This window comes from Cololabis saira, chromosome 15 (genome assembly GCF_033807715.1).
Source record: "Cololabis saira isolate AMF1-May2022 chromosome 15, fColSai1.1, whole genome shotgun sequence".
In the NCBI taxonomy this organism is placed as follows: domain Eukaryota; kingdom Metazoa; phylum Chordata; class Actinopteri; order Beloniformes; family Belonidae; genus Cololabis; species Cololabis saira.
This window is the reverse complement of record NC_084601.1, coordinates 29,544,205-29,561,504: the sequence shown is the minus strand read 5'-3', so window position 1 is coordinate 29,561,504 and position 17,300 is coordinate 29,544,205. Positions and strand designations below refer to the sequence as shown.

The following is a 17,300-nucleotide window of genomic DNA, read 5'->3' as shown; positions in this document are numbered from 1 at the left end:
GTTCGTTTTGATTTGTTTTCTTTTCCCGTCTCCAAAATGTACTAAATATTCAAAAACATTCTACGTTATTTTCTTCCTTAAGTTTTAAATTGAGTTGAAAAATATTCCAGTGAGAATTATTGTTGATAAAGCTTAATGTTGTCGCTGGCTAGGAACCGATAAGCTTTTGATGTTTTAGACGGTACCATTTGGACAAGGGACGCAGTCTCTCACGACCAAAAGAGAAAAGGTAACGTTTCTCAGATATTTCCCCAAAACTAAACGCCGTTTCCTCGCTTTGTTGCATTTAACCTGACACCGCCTGAGGTTTGCCTTTGCTTCTGGAGCAGATCATGAATAAAGAATACCAGATGAAGGCTGCGATCAACCAGAAGCTGATAGAAATGGGCGAGCGGGAACGGTAAGCCCGTTTTCTCCGGTTCGAAGGTTCTGATCGGTTCTGATCGAGTCATAATGGATCCTCTGACATGTGTGGCTGCAGGTTGAAAGAGTTGCTCAGGGCGAAGCTCGTGGAGTGCGGATGGAAGGACCAGCTGAAAGCTCACTGCAAAGGTGTGTTTTCATGTTTGTGATGATGAGGAGGATTTTTTTTATTATAAAATCATGCAAATTATGTTCAGAGCAAAATAAAAAATGCTCCCTGACTCAATACAGAGGTTTTTTTTCAATTCAGGAGCAATTTTACTGTACAAAAAGCTAAAAAAAAAAAAAAAAAAAAGGCATGAAAAGGAGATGTGTCTCCATTACTGGAGTTAAATTCTGGAATGATGCCAACATACATTTAAAAACATGTCATTCTCTTTTGGTTTTTAAGAAAATGGTTCGTAAAGCTATTTTTGAAGTTTATAACAGCGATTGACTATCTGTTAATGTTTCTTTGCCTTTTTGTTTCTTTGCTTTTCTATTGTCTCTTTGGTTTTCAGGAGGCCGGTAGCCAAAAAAGAAAGTTGATAACATAGGATAGGCTTTTATAAGCAGTTTGCTTCTGCCTATGCCTTTTCAGTCATTGTTCAACACATGATTATTGGTTTTGTGTGAAATGTCAATGCTGTGCACAATGTTTTTTGGTGTTGTGTTGTTTTTGTGTTGTCATGATTGAATAAACTTCATTCATGATGATGATGATGATGCTGATGCTGATGATGATGCGGTCTTGTGTCCAGATGTGATCAGAGAAAAGGGTCTGGAACACGTCACAGTGGAGGACTTGGTCACAGAAGTCACACCGAAAGGCAGAGGTAGGATTTTCCTGCAGGACCTCAAACGCACCAGCAGGTGGCGGAAGAGGGACATCAATAATGGTCATCAATAATAATAATGATCAGTGGCGGCTGGTCAGTAGGGGGCGCTAGGGCGCCGCCCCATCAAGAATCAAGAGATGAAAAATAAAATAAAATAAAACATGCTTTAAGATGCGTATAATTATTAAAAGAAGGTGTTATTTCAGTCTGTGGGTGACTGTCAATAGTAATTAAATGTTGTTTAAATATTTATTTGGTTTCAAAATGTTTTTTATTTTATTTTATTTACTTCCGGAAGTAAGGGCGCCGGTGTTCTTCCCATCCTTGCTACCTGCCGAGAAATGCTACTTTGTGGTTCTGCGCAAGCGCACAGTGGATTTTCAAAGTTTGATTGTCACGCCAATCATTTCTTGCACGATGTAAAATTGATAATATGGGATGTTGAGTATTTGATCCTTCAAAATACATGAGCCATGACATGAATTGCATTACACTTTGTGAACATTATACGATAAAGAGGCAAAAAAAAACCAATTCTATCGCTTTATTTGATATTCATTCACTCATTTGCCTTTATTTAACCAGGCAGGTCATTAAGAACATTCTTATTTACAATAATGGCCTGGCAAGAGACAAGGACCACTTGGGGGAAAAGGAAGTGGTTTAGGGAGTAAAACACAGTAAAATTGTAGCTCTACAAAGGTAGAAAACCATTAGGTAGCAATTTTTGGCAAAACAGCAGAAATTGGCAGAACACCGGTCAAACAGAATCCAGTGTAAACCCTCCAACGTTTGAGAAGCACGTGACCTGAGGATCTCTTCTAATAGAGGGTCTGTATTGACGTCACTTTCCCACTGGACCAGCCCCCTTACTCGCACTGAGTGGCAAAAACAGCTGCAACTAGTGGAGAAAACGGGATAACAGCCGATTATGGGCTTAAATTAAAGGCAGTTGGACTTGACAGTGACCTGTACAGTTACCCGAAGAACCAGTGGTCCATGGACATTAATATTTGGCCACGAATCGAGTTTCCTGATATTTATATATGTACTTAATTTCTACGCCGGAGAAATACACGAAGCAAAGCTTGAAGGCATAAAAAAGTCTTGACGCTTGGTCCGACTTCAAAGCAGGATTTCTCGGCGAAATTAAATTGATGAGGACACCGAACTTTATGATTTGACCGTTTAACGTTAGCTACCCAAAAATCCAACATTACCTGATACAAAATGGGAACCGCAAATCCACGTTTCGGTGCCTGGAATCCAGTTGTTTCTGCCAATTGCAGCGATCCATTTGTCTCTCTTAAGCTTATTTTTCGCAGTCTGTAAAACGATAACTCCGATTTCTTGCTAAATCTATGAGTACAGTCAATCGCACAACAGCTCTTTCCCATTTTAGATGTTTTCCAGTTGCTCAAACTGAAAGTTTACGTCGCCACTTAGTCTTTCTGCCACTCAGTGGGCGAAACCCGCTGTGATGTCGCATCTGTGACGTCATGTGCATTCCCTCTATTGGTTTGAATTAGATTGGTAAAGGGATGCAGTTGTGTTCATCCCAGAAACCCAGCATCGTGACTCGTATGTTGTTTTTAATCTAATGTGATCGGACAATTCATTCCCCGTCTTCTTTAGAAAATCAAACTGAACTACACAAACCAGATTTTTATGTTTGTTTTAAAGAGGTTAAATAACACTTGCTTTTGAAATAGTATTTGTTGATCAAATATCTGAACGAAAGGAACGTTATCTTTTCAAATAATATAAATTCCAGACAGAACAATGGAAATGTTCATGTTTTTCTTCTCTCTAACGTGTAAAAATAAACCCAAACCAGGCAGAACAAAAGATGACACATCTGACAAACATTTCAAAAAGCTTTGAATTTCAGGAGTGCCGAACTCATTTCAAGATTTTGATCATGTGACATACACACACACACACACACACACCAACACCGCACTGACTCTTGTTCCTGTGTCGTGTGCAGCACTCGTACCAGACAGCGTGAAGAAGGAGCTGCTGCAGAGGATCCGAGCTTTCCTCTCCCAGCATGCCGCTCTGTGAACCTGCCGCCTCGGATCTGCACTACCGTTTCTTATTTTTTGTTTTAGTTTTTTTTTAATCACCGTCTATTTCGCCATTAAAGTCCAGACTGATGTTGGTTGCTGTTGTGAATTTTACTTTGTACTTTGTGTTTTCATATTGATTTTAGTTTGCTGTTGTTTTGGGGGGAAAAGATGGATTAAAGTGATGAATATTTTGTGATGCTGTTGTCATGGTTTCCTGTCTGATTCAATTCAATTCAGTTTTATTTATATAGCGTCTATTACAACAGAAGTTGTCTCCAGGATCTTTCCAGAGACCCAGAACACGACCCCCGAGCAATTATTACATAAACATAACATAAACAGTGGCAGGTAAAAACTCCCCTAGTGGGAGAAAAACCTTAAGCCTTATTTTGTTTCTTGTTTTTTATTATAACACAAAAAACGCACAAACACATTTCCTGCACGTTGCAGCAGATTTGTCTCCTGCAATGCTCAGAAATGAGCATCATAAGATTCTGTGCTTGGCATGATCTGAGGAGAAAAAGACATCAGACGCAGAGCAAACACTGAGAGTGAATGTGTAATCCCGTGACGGGACCATCTTATGGCCGAAAGTTCATGACCGGCTATCTGTCTTCACTGGGGGTGCATGCTGGAGAAGGTCGGGTTGCTATATAATATATAATATTTGCAATATAGAATCAGGTGTGATGATGCAAGGAAACATCTAAAACGTGCAGGACAGGTTTTCCAGAGGACCAGGGTTGAGACTCCTGTTGTTTACAATCATGTTTTGTTGGCTTTTCAACTTTACTCAGAGGCTGTAAATCTCCAACAATGTAGTCCATTATCAGTTTGTCTACCTGTTGCTGGGAAATCAACCCCCTGAAGGAGCAGCAGTGGGACTGGGGTCGTTTGGGGCGGTTGGGTCTTCTTCGTCTTTCTGGGAACTTAATCTGTTGTTCCAGCGCCGTCATGGTAGCCATGGTTACCCGAACTGCCACGTACCATGAATGTAGAACATTTCCAGGTCACGTAAACCCGACCAGTTAAATATTAAAATCAAATTCAGTCCTGTGGCCCGTTTTTTCTATTTCGTATTTTTGATCTGTGCCTAAAATTGAAATATGAAAAACCAGCCGTTTTTCCGTTTTTTGTGTTATAATAAAAAACAAAAAACAAAATAACCAGTCACTTTTTCATGTTTTGGTTTTTGATTGCCAATTGAAAATGGAAAGAACGAATGATACACGGATTTAATCCTTCACTTGGCTATTTAATATTAACGCTAGTTAGACCTGATGGATACATTTGTGACAATAAGGAAGCATAAAGCTGGAGATTGTAGCGTTACAACTCGGCCCAACGTTACTCCTTCCACGTCTGATGAGGCCAAAGTTTCATCAACCGTAAACACATGTAGGCTAATAACCCAGTCAGGAATTGGTTAATAAGGTGATATAAGCAGAATAAAACACATTCAAAAGTTATTATAAGCCAGGCTTAAAGGAAAAGGAAAAAAATAAGAATTACAAGCAGGGTTCCCTGCTCTGTTTTTCTCTCATCCAAGGATCCCTGGGCTAAAAAAGGTTGAAGACCCCTGCTTTAGACGTAGTTTTGAAGTGCAGGTTGGGAGGTTAAGGAGGTTCTTTTACAAGGAGGCAGAAAATACTTGAATGAAATTGCTCTCTTCACTCATCCGCAGCGTGTTTTGTCCGCGATGAGATGACGTACGTTGTTGTGGCCAAACATTTGTAAAATATGACCCTTGTTCAAATATGCGTCACTGAACCTGCCGGACGGCATTTTTGCCTTTTGTTGTGTTTTTTACGACCAGCCTTAGACTTGAACACCAGTTATTTATACTTCCAGAGAGAGAGATACGGTATTTGTGACTAAAGGATGAGCTGAACGGAAGGTCGGGTTCATTGTTTATGTGCAGACAGGTGACAGGTGATGATGTCTGATGTCTGAAGAGATCAGAAGTGAGATTATAGATCATCGGGTTAAAGTTAAAGGCTGTCGGTCCAACTCCAGGCTCAATCAGGGCATTTACATAGGAAGTTTAATTCCTCTTTAATTCAGAAGGAAAATTAAATCTGATTTAAAATGATTAAAAATGACCATGTAAACACCTGATTCCGAATGAAAATGGCCATTCCGACTTAAACTTAATTCCGAAGTAAGTGGCTGGTTTATTCCGATTTTCATTTCATTTTTATTTCATTTCATTTTTATTTATTCTGGTCATGGAAATATGCAAAGAAAAAAAGCAAGCAAGTAAAATGACAACACAATCAAAAACATATTCCAGAACCAGAAAGGAGCAGGAAGAAGAAAATCTTATTATACCTGCCCCTCCCTCAAAAGAAAACTGAACAATAATAACAGATGGTCTGCACAATTACTTAATTAATATCACAAGAAAAGAAATACAAGAAAATAAATTGTCTGTCTCCATACGCATATATTATATATTTAGACTATTTCATACATAGCTATTTTTTTCTCTTTAAATTTATATTTAAACTGAAATATGTTTATACAGCACTTTAAATCATAATTTAATGAATTCCATAACTTAATTCCAACAACAGAAACACTCATCTGCTTTAAGGTTGTTCGGGCAAATAAATGTTTAAAATTAAATTTTCTGCGACTATCTTCGTTATTTAAACTGAAAGTAAACATGTATTGTAAGTTTTCTGGTAATAATTTACATTTAGCTGTGTACATGATTGTGAGTGTCTGTAACTTAACCAAATCCTCAAATTTCAGTAATCTTGATTCAAAAAATAATCTGTTGGTGTGTTCTCTGTAATGTGTATTGAAAATAACTCTAAGTGCTCTTTTCTGTAATAAAAATAAAGGATTCATATTGGTTGGATATGTGTTGCCCCAGATTGCAACACAATAAGATAAATAAGGCAAAATTAATGAACAATATAAGATTCTCATAACTGTATAATTTAACACAAACTTAGCCTTGTTCAAAACAAAAATATTTTTGCACACTTTTGATTTTACATGAGATATATGAGCTTTCCATGTCAATTTATCATCTATAATAACCCCTAAAAACCTAAATTGTGATACTCTATCAATTGGTACTCCTTCTAAAGTAAGTGATACATTTGTTTCTCTTCTTGAATGGCCAAAAATCATAAATTTAGTTTTTTTCAAATTTAAAGACAACTTATTCTCATCAAACCATTTTTTTAATTTTACCATTTCTTTTTCTATACATTTAGCAAGAGTTTCCAAATCATGTCCTGAACAAAAAAAAGTTGTATCATCTGCAAATAACACAAACTGTAATAATTTTGACACTTCACATATATCATTAATGTATAAATTAAAAAGTTTTGGTCCCAAAACAGAGCCCTGTGGGACTCCACAAACAATATTCATATAGTTGGATGTGTTACCAAAAAAATGCACATACTGTTTCCTCTTGTCCAAATAACTTTGTACCCAATTTAAAACCATGCCCCTCACCCCATATGTATATAATTTTGAAATAAGAATTTTATGATCAATGGTATCAAACGCTTTTTTTAAATCAATAAAAACCCCAATTGTGTGTTTCTTGCTATCTATTGCTGTAGTAATTTCTTCTGCTAAATTCATTAAAGCAAAGTTTGTGGACCGATTTTTTCGAAAACCAAATTGATTATCACTTAACAGTTTATTTTTTTCAATAAAATAATCCAATTTTGTTACAAACAACTTCTCCAACACTTTAGAAAATTGTGACAATAATGATATTGGTCTGTAATTAGTGAAACTATGTTTGTCTCCTGCTTTAAATAATGGAATAACTTTTGCAATTTTCATTCTATTTGGAAAAATACCCGTACAAAAGGAAAGATTAAAGATATAAGTTAAAGGTTTAATTATGCAATCAATTGTTTTTTTAATAATGGTCAAGTCAATTCCATCGCTATCCGTTGAAGTCTTATTTTTAAATTTTGTTACAATAGAAATAATTTCACTCTCCTTTACTTCTCCAAGAAACATAGATTGCAATACTTTACTTCCCCCTTTCGAGCTACCTACTGCTTGTCCATTATTATGTTGTTTAATAGTTTTTGCAAGATTTGGTCCAACATTTACAAAAAAGGAATTAAATTCATTCACCACTTCTTTCATATTTTTTAGGACCACCTGGCTATCATTAACATAAAAGTTACTAGGTTTACTAGTGGGCTGTAAATTATTGGCAATTACTTCATTAAGAATTTTCCAGGTATTTTTTATATCTTTTTTATTTTCTAGTAATCTTTTATTATAATAATCTCTTTTAGCCTGTCTCAATATAACTATTAACTTATTTTTATATATTTTATATTTATTTTCAGATGCTTTGGTTCTAAGTTTAATAAAATCTCTGTAAAGTTTATTTTTTTTCATACACGCATTTTGCAAGGACTTTGTAATCCATGGTTTTCCAATATACTTGGCTTTTGATTTATTTGGCATTAATGGACAGTGTTTGTCATACAGTAACAAAAAACTATTCAAAAATGATTCATATGCAGAGTTAACATCATCTACATAAACTCCTCTCCAACACTCTTTAAGTAAATCATCCCGAAATGTATCGATTGCATCAGCATTTCTTACCCTTGCATATCTAGTACACGATTCTTCCTCATTTCCCCCTGTTTTACCATCATACACTGCAAAGACTGGTAAGTGGTCAGTTATATCATTAATTAGCAACCCACTTCTGACCGAATTTTGCAAGTCATTTACAAAAATGTTATCAATTATTGTTGCCCCTTGTGATGTTATCCTACTAGGCTTAGTGATCAGTGGGAATAAACCTCTGCTGTATATTGCATCTAAAAAATCTGACGTATAATTATGTTTGGATACATTTAATAAATCAATATTGAAATCTCCACAAATAATATATGTTTTCCTTTCATTTAGCTTGTCCATTAACTCTTCCAATTTGTCTTTGAATGTTGCTATATTTGTTCCTGGTGCTCTATACACACAAGTCACAACAATGTTTTTTACAGTTTCCATTTCAATTTCCACAGTTATATACTCCATTAGTTCATCAATTGCCATCGTCATAGATTCAATTAGTTTACATTTCAGATCACTGCTTACATACAAGGCCACACCTCCTCCCCTCTTACTACCTCTGTTCATATAATATAACTCATAACCCTGAATATAAAAATCAACTCCTTTTTCTTGATTTAACCATGTCTCAGATAAGGCAAGCAATTTAAATTTGCCTTGAAATGAACTCAAATATTCATTAATCTTAGTAAAGTTGGCGTACAGACTCCTACAATTAAAGTGTATCAACGAAAATCTTTTATTTAATTCAACATTATCTTTGAACTGGTCATCAGTAAAATAATCACACGTATCATTAATCTGACTGAAGACATGGCTCTCAGGGTCAACATTACATTCAAAATCATATATTTTATACTCCGAAACATCAGTTCTGGAGAAGACATGAGTGTCCAGTTGCTCACCCATTGTTCATTTAGAGCAGCATCATGCAGCTGCAAAAGGCATTATTCAGCATCTGGATCTTTTACGCATCTGTATCAGCGCACATACCGGTACCTCTGTCCTTTCGCCCTGCATGCTGACCCAGAGAGTCCAGTAGTGTCTTTATATCACAGATCAGATCGGCTGCAGGGTTTTTTCTGCCCTTGGAGCGGTGCGTCTCCCAGCCTGCTGCGCGCAGCGTTGTCTCCAAATCCAGCTCCTCGGCAGGGACCTCCATGTTAACTCCATACTCGGACAGGCCTTTCGCAGCATCTTTGGGGTTTTCAAATACCTTGAACTTTCCATCAGGATGGTATAGTTTTAGTCTCGCCGGGAAAAGTATGCGGAACTTGATCCTCCTCTCCTGTAGTTGTTTTCTCACTTGTCTGTATTTTGCACGCTCTTTGAACACCCGAGTTGTAAAGTCATCATCAAAGTAAATCCTACAGTCTTTCACTCTGATGTCCTTTTTGGACCAGGCGGCTTGGAGCACAATTTGCTTCATTGTGTAGTTTGGGAAACGGACAATAATAGATCTGGGCCGCTCGTTTCTCCCAGTAAGGGCACCGATCCTGTGTGCTCGCTCAATTTGAATAACTTCATTAATGCCCAGTTTCTCTTGAATTAAATTGCGCACGAACTCCACAATGTTGTTTCCCTCACTTCTTTCAGGCACTGCATAAATTCTGAGATTGTTCCTTCGATCACGTCCTTCAATATCCTCATATTTTGCTTCAAGTTGTTTTTGTGCATACAGGCTGTGGATAAGCACTTGAGTCACAGCAACTTCACGGTCCTCATTTTCCGCGATTCTTAATTCAACTTCATTCATTCTTAATTTCAGCTCATCCGTGTGCTGTCTCAAGTCATTCATTTCTTTCTTTATCATTTCGAAATTCCCAGCCGTTTCCATACGGAATTCTTTCAGTACCTTTAGGATTTCGGTAAGTTCCATATCACTTCCCTCACCTGCAACAGGTGAGGTCTCTTCAGGTAGATTGCTTGCGCTGTCGGCCTGTCTCTGTTTTTCTTTGTTCTTCTTCATTGATGACATTGTTTTTTAATTTTTGCAATGCAAAGAAAATCAGCACAATGAAAGTAATTGAAAAAAAGCGTGTTACTGAGTTTGATTTTCTTGTAATTCCTTCAAATTCTTAATTGTTTGTGGAGTGTGAAAATCACAGCAACCACCTCGGCAGCCATCCTTTTTTTATGTCTTTTATGTTTTTTATTTTAAATCCGAATAGAATAATTACGCGATCATGCATACACTCATCTGCTTTAAATTAATTCCGGTCTTTCTGCGCTGCTCGTTCCCTTGCTCGTCTGTCCCCATGACGCTTATATTCCACGCTGGCAACAACCCTCATATCATTTAAAGTCCTAAAAGCTTTTATTCACGTACAAAACAGCAAACATGTCCGGCCCCTTTTCACGATTTAACTAAAGCGTTTGATACTGCAGGAGATGTTGAAGCAGCGACTGTTGGTTTGAAAACGATCCAAAGCCACCAGGTGTGTTCAGGTACAGCGCTTTGACTCAACTTGACTGAAGGTACTTAACGGTGTACCCCAGGGCTCCATCTTAGGACCACTTATCGTGATTCTTTACATCCATAATATGGACCAAAATGTCAAAAATGCGAGTTTTCGTAGGCGTGCAGATGACACATACAGTACACAGTTCAGCAGCCACACCCACTACTGGCCACTCCCACCTGTATAAACATGAGCTAATTTGATTAATAATACCAAAACGATGCCTTGTTTGTGGATGTGTTTGGTCGACCCGTGTTGTTTTTATTACACAAGTGTTAAAAGTGTTTTTCTATGGATGGATGGATGGATGGATGGATGGATGGATGGATGGATGGATGGATGGATGGATGGATGGATGGATGGATGGATGGATGGATGGATGGATGGATGGATGGATGGATGGATGAGTGGGTGGAGCAACAAGTCTCACCATCATAAAACTTTTATTCCTTGTCCCCCCCCTGGAATTATTCTCTAAAATGTTACTGTTTATTGTGCCCCCACAACTATGAAATGGGATTTTCGCCCCTGCTCAGACTTTACAACTAATTTGTTTTATTCTACTATGTTTCCACTGCCTGAAGTTTTTTGCTGAGTAATGTTTTTCATAATCAAGAGGCCGGGATGGGCGTGGCCAGGTGAGGGGCGTGGTCAGTTGGGGGTGTGGCCAGGTGAGGGGGGGGGCTGAGCGCCTTATAAACAGCTGCATCACCTGCAGGCTGCAGCCTGACTCTGCGTCTGAGAGACTCACCTGGCCAGGGACACGCCTACTGACAGCAGGTGCGATGCTTGGGATGCTTGGGAAAGCAGGCTCAAGACTAATCTTTTTAAATGGGCCTGTTTTAAGTAGCTGTTGTTTTAACCCAGGTTTTATGGTCTTATGGTTTTAAGTTGTTCTTATGCCTTGAACAAGGATTTTTTATGTTTTATGTAAAGCACTTTGTGTTGCATTTTTATACATGCATGAAAAGCACTATACAAATATAATTTGATTTGATTTGATTAGTTAATTACGTCCATCCCGCTCAAATGGGGAGAACTTGTTTGCTGATCTTGTTCAAATTTTGTTAAAGAAAAGATGCAGATTTAAAAGTTAAAGTCTTTGAGAGTTGATTTGAAATGTAAAGTTGGGTTTTAAGATGCTCACATTTCCAGCAGTTGCAGTGAAAAGCAGCAGGGAGACCGAGGGAGCCTTGCGGGATGGAGCGCCCTCTGCGGCCGGCGGCTCTGCTCGTCGCGCTCTGGTGCTGCTGCAGTGAGTAACATGATCATTACACCCACACCAGGGCCGGCCCAAGCCGCCATGGGGCCCTGAACAAAATGTGATTTTGGGGCCATCTATTACTGCTAATAATACTGATTATTGATCATTAACACACACCCAACTTATTTAATCTTTTTCCCTGTCATTACAAATACACCTGTAAAACTAGATGGAAGAACTTTTTGTTGTAGTTAGATTGTAATCAACAGTGATTAAGACCATTGAAGCAGACAACAGATCAATAAATTTGCAGAAAAATCTTTCAATTATAATTTTTCAAAGTCAGCAACTGCCCCTACTGGCCACACAGAGAAGCAATAGATAAAAGGTCAGAGAGCTGCACAGTTGCAGCAGTGTTGTTTCCATCATCCTATTGTCAGCCTGGCATGTTTTTACCCATCTATGGTTTTTAATCTGAAATGGGAGCAAATTCCGCTACAAGAGCGGCCTGGGGTTGATTTACACTTAATATTTAAAGTGATATATTACTAAGTGTGATACTGAGTGTCATCTACAGTGTAGGCCTACTAAAAGAAACAAAATAATCAAATATATAAAATATAAACCATTTCCTGTAAACACGTTATCTACTTTATTTTTGGTTTTAAAGAAACTGCAACAACAATGTGCAACAACAATTTGAAGTGAACAACAACAATTAAGTGCAACAACAAAGTACTACAAAAACTAGAACTATAATTAAAATCACTCAACTTAGATAAACAGAACCTCGTCAATATGTTCTCCATATAAGAATAAATTCAAATGTAAAAAAACAGACATTATTAAATAGAATAAACAAATAAAATCAAACAAATACTTAAATAATGACGTAAATGAACAGAGGTACCAGAAAAAAGGGTAACGAAAATTGTTTAAAAATCAAATATTAAGTTAAATAATTAGTTCTGAAAACTATGTAAAAATGTACAAAAGCTTTGGTAAAATTAAGGAGAAAAAAATCTAAATAAACTTCTTTAATACAAACCATTGACTTTTTTTATTTGTCCTCAATACTCCACCCTCTCCTTAGAAGATGTGTTTCCTTGCTTTTCTGGAGGCAAAGTCATTTATGACATCACTATAAGAAATCTGACGGCCAACTTTGTTGCTGAGAGGCAGTAGTCAATATGCCAGCAGTCCTCTACTCTAGTCTGTTAACATAATATTGTTTATGTAATATTATGAATTATTGTGTTTTTTCAATAACATACCTTTGATAATGTATGAATCATCACTCACATATAAAAAAATAATTTTATTTTTTATTTTTTTATCTCTTGGGGGCCCCTAGTGGTCACGGGGCCCTAAGCAGCCACTTAGTTCGCTTATGCCTTGGGCTGACTCTGACCCACGCAACCAAAATATAGGCAAATATAAGCAAATCATGTCCTGATTCTGTCGCGATAACAGAGATAAATGTATAAATATATAATATTATATAATTCTAATTATATAATTCTTTCTTTTTTATGGCACTGCATATTTCATTTTTATTTTTACCTTTTTTTTTAATTTTTTTTTTATTATTTTTATTTATATGGGTGTTTAGCTTTTGGGAGTGTTTGATTTGTATATGACAGTGCTGAGTGAGTGAGTGAGTTGCAGATGTCAGTTTCCCCAAAGGAAACCTCCCAAAGGGATCAATGTCTGAATCTGAATCTGAAATACATAAACAAATAGCTGTAACTGTGTTCACAGGTGCTCAGCATGTTAATTACGTTTCACCACATCTGGGAAGCTTTAATGGAGCAACGAGACTCACCATCAGCGGGGAAGGTGAGAGAGAGCCGATCTTACCTGGTCGTGTCACTTTATGACACAGCAGCACTTTACATATCTAAACCAAATTCTTTAACAATGTAAAAACCCCTGCCCTGAGGGAGTCCAGCTCATATTATGTATACCGGTATGTATATGGATATATTGAGTTGCATTATACGTACAGTATTTGTGTATCTATATCTCTATTAATATATACTAATTTATAGTTATATGTAGATATGTCGATATCAATCAATCTTTTTATTTAGACTCAGGTCCATTAAAAAAGACAAACAAACATACAACAATATTTAAAAAAGACAGTCATACCAGTGTTTCCACATAGCAGACTGGTATCTTACAGCACTGAGGACTGGGTTGGTTAACATCATAATAATGGCATTACAAGAGCTATTAAGTCGACATATGAATTTGAACATCAATCTCCTCAAAAGTGCATGAAAAGTGATAACATGTACTTTACAAAAGAGTTCACTTGCACTAGACCAGGGGTTCTTAACCTTTCTGACCTTGGGGCCCAATTTTTTCAGTACAGAGTGGCCCGGGGCCCATTAAATATTAAAATTGTATAGCAGGGGTATTCAACTAAAACTTTAAGAGGTCCATTTAGAGAAGATTTACTCAAGCGAAGGTCCAGAACATCATTATATATATATATATATATATATATATATATATATATATATATATATATATATATATATATATATATATATATATATTATGTGTGTGTATATATTCAAGTAGCCTCATAGTTGTATCAACACCTGCATCTGACTGTTATATTAAAAAAGTACATTTCAAAAATATTTGCCACTTAACACGTGTAACTTGAATTACACATATTTTTTTCTCTTAAAAATAAAATTGATTTTATTTTATTTTTCAAATGCTATCTTATTTTATTTCTCTACCAGCAGTTTGTATTTCCCCTTTTCTTTTTTAATTGTCTCAACACATTTTTATACTAAATGAATATAAACACATCTTAACAATTGAACAGTTTTGCAGTTTCTCTTTCTTCCCCTCTTATAATCTTATGCCCCCACTTTCTGTTGTTCAGTGAGATAACTGAGCTTTCTCCTGTCAGGACTTTAAATCTGGGCTGGATGGTGTCAGGTTCTCATGTGAAGGTGCTGCTGGTGAACCTGGAACGATATTTAGTTTTAATTATGTTCATTGTGGAGAAAGCTGCCTCACAGCTGTATCTGGACTCAAACATGGGTGTTTTAAGATTTATTTTATTTAAGATATTAAATTAATCAGTTGTCAGGACTCAGCGTGTCGGGCTTCATCCGAGCCCGCAGCTCTCCGCGCTGCAGCCCAGTCACTTTCCGATGCTTTTGCAACAACAGTCCAGTCCAGCAGACACTTCAGCCCACGCATCTACCATCCTTCAGCAGTAACGACGGAACCCGCCGCCGCCCGAGCGGCAGCGGGCTCCGCGGCCGCGGGGACGCGTCGGCTCCCGCTCAGTCGGGCGGCTCCTCCGGCTCTCCGGCCCGCCTCTGCGGGGCAGCTCCCCCGGGAGTCTCGTCTCCTTCTCGGCAGCGAGCCCCACGGAGCCGCCGCCGGGCAATCACTGGCAAATCACGCCCCCCTTCCCCCTTCTCATGGTGGCTTCAATTACGTCCGCCTTAAGCCTGAATTATGGTTCCGCGTAAATCGACGCAGACCCTACGCCGTAGAATCCCTGATCCTGGCGGATCTAAACCTACTCTGTGCAAAATAAAGGATTTTTTTCTGTAAAAACACACCATTTCTCTTACTATTACACGTACAGCTAGCTGAGTGTCTTCTCCTCATTTGGTCGGGAGTTGCTATGCAGTCCCGCGGCCCCCGCGGCCCACACTTACAAAACTGAATTTTTTTTTGCGGCCCTATGGTTAAGAATCACTGCACTAGACCATCTTGGTTTCCCAAGCAAAATACGCAGACAATCGTTGTACGCAACCTGTAATTTATGGATGCTGGCCTTCTTAAATTTAATCCATAAGGGTGCAGTATAGAAAGAGGTACAGTAAGCCCTAAAAAGACACACTTTCACCCTCTCTGAACACCAGGAAAATCTTCTGGTCAACAAATTAGCCTGCATATATAAAATACGGCGCTGTCTACTCATATCTTCATTATCTGTCATGTCATCAGTGATGATGTGTCCCAGGTATTTAATTTTAGAGCAAGCAGGAAGCAGTTGTCCTGACAGGTAACAGGATGGAAAAGTGAGGTCCTTATCTCCTTTTACTTTGCAAATAAGAACAGAACTCTTTTTAGCATTATAATTCACATCAAATTGTACACCATAATTAGAACATATATTGAGAAGTTCTTGTAACAATTGCCAGATCATCGGCATACATAAAATGATTGAAGTTCATTCATAAAAGTGCCAGGCACTCCTCTCTGATGTAACTTTAAAAACAATTTAGAATGATTTATGCGATCAAATGCCTTTGATGCATCTATGAAACCAATGAGTACAGTAGAATTCTGTCTTCTGTAATTTTCCACCATCTCCTTCAGAGCATAAATACATAAATCAGTACTATGTTTAGCCTTAAAGCCAAACTGGTTGGCAGAGGTGCATAGATATACAGATAGTCTGTCAAGTAATATTCTCTCAAAAACCTTTGACAACACACTGGCTAGAGCAATTGGCCAATAATTATCCATACACCCCACCCGGCCCACTTTATCCTTGATGATAGGTACCAAGGTAACGGACAACATGGAGTCTGGTAATACACCATGACACATAAAGCCTGTAAAACAAATAGCAAGGAGAACTGCTGCCCTCGGGCTTGCTAATTTAAAATGCTCTGCAGACATTTCATCTGGACCACAAGCCTTATTATCAGCTAGCTCTGAGATGGCATGAAACACTTCCTTAGCTGTGATTTGCATAGTGTCCGAATTTACAATCTCACCTACTATGTAGGGGTCTCTCTTAAGACAATTAAATAGAGTAGAGTAATGCTTCCTCCACAGTTCCGCTATGTTATCACAACCAGAGACCCCCTCTACGGTGCTTGGTAAAGTTGTGGTGTTTGTGTTCAGAGCTCTCACCTCCTTCCAGAAACCAGTGACATCTTTATCAAGGAGCTTTTCTGCCATAGAATCCGCTCTGATTTGTTGTGCATGCTTATTAACATAACGAATTGCATATTTATAATTAGAATTGTTGAACTTTTTCAAGTCAAGGGCAGGCCCCTCTCTGGGCCTTCCTGCATGGACCCAGCGCCTAAAGGCATTCTTGGCTTCAGCATGATAATGAGCCACATACTTGCTCCACCCTGGCCTTACCCTGGATTTTTTATCAGCATAGGTATAGAGCGGTATGCTAGCCTCATATATAGCTCCCATAATATGTTCATACAAGGCACAAAGATCCTCACGGTGAGAGCTTTCATGACAGTTCACATCAGAACATAAAATAGCATCAATTGGCAAATGAACTTTACGCAACAGGGTATCAGTTCTTCCATAATATAATAGCTTGTTCACATTTGTAAGTTTAGACCAATCTAGTTTGTTCTTGCAAGTAAATTTCACCTCCTGAGATAGTTCGAGAAGACTGTCAAGATCTAATGTCATTATAAATGGAATATGGTCAGATATTGATGCCTCATAGACAATCTCTATAGAGCTTAGAATGTCATGGGCATCAGCGGTACTGATACAGTGGTCAAGCCATGATGTTGTATGCCAGGCCTCGCTAACATATGTAAAGCTATCTGCCGGTAATAGCATTTGAGAAGATAAAAAGAAATTGTTATCATCACAAAATTGTAACAAAAATTTGGCAAATAAGGACTTTTTGTCAGATATGTCAGCATTCAAGTCACCCACTACATGAACACTGGTAGTGTGATTCTCTGAGATAAAAGAGTTGATAAAA

At 37.8% G+C, this 17,300-nt stretch overlaps 3 protein-coding genes across 5 annotated transcripts in view; 2 read left to right on the top strand and 1 right to left on the bottom strand.

Moving 5' to 3' along the window:
- The window catches only part of LOC133460585 (sodium/hydrogen exchanger 3-like), a 249,309-nt gene that overhangs the window by 8,897 nt on the left and 223,112 nt on the right, over positions 1–17,300 (bottom strand). The window lies entirely within an intron of this gene.
- Positions 150–3,509, top strand: LOC133460607 (transcription and mRNA export factor ENY2). The gene is made up of 5 exons (XM_061741254.1): positions 150–229; positions 330–400; positions 482–552; positions 1,164–1,238; positions 3,232–3,509. Exons 2-5 carry the CDS (start codon positions 333–335, stop codon positions 3,306–3,308), a joined length of 291 nt encoding a protein of 96 aa, XP_061597238.1. The 5' UTR covers positions 150–229; positions 330–332; the 3' UTR covers positions 3,309–3,509.
- LOC133460581 (fibrocystin-L-like) overlaps positions 11,088–17,300 on the top strand; it is a 96,737-nt gene continuing 90,524 nt past the window's right edge. For 2 of the 3 annotated variants that reach the window (XM_061741223.1, XM_061741221.1), the window contains exons 1-3: positions 11,088–11,133; positions 11,509–11,608; positions 13,319–13,396. In XM_061741223.1, coding sequence (XP_061597207.1) covers positions 11,554–11,608; positions 13,319–13,396 — 133 coding nt within the window. In that variant the 5' untranslated portion in view covers positions 11,088–11,133; positions 11,509–11,553. The remainder of the gene's footprint in view (positions 11,134–11,508; positions 11,609–13,318; positions 13,397–17,300) is intronic. The other variant, XM_061741222.1, reaches the window with a different exon arrangement.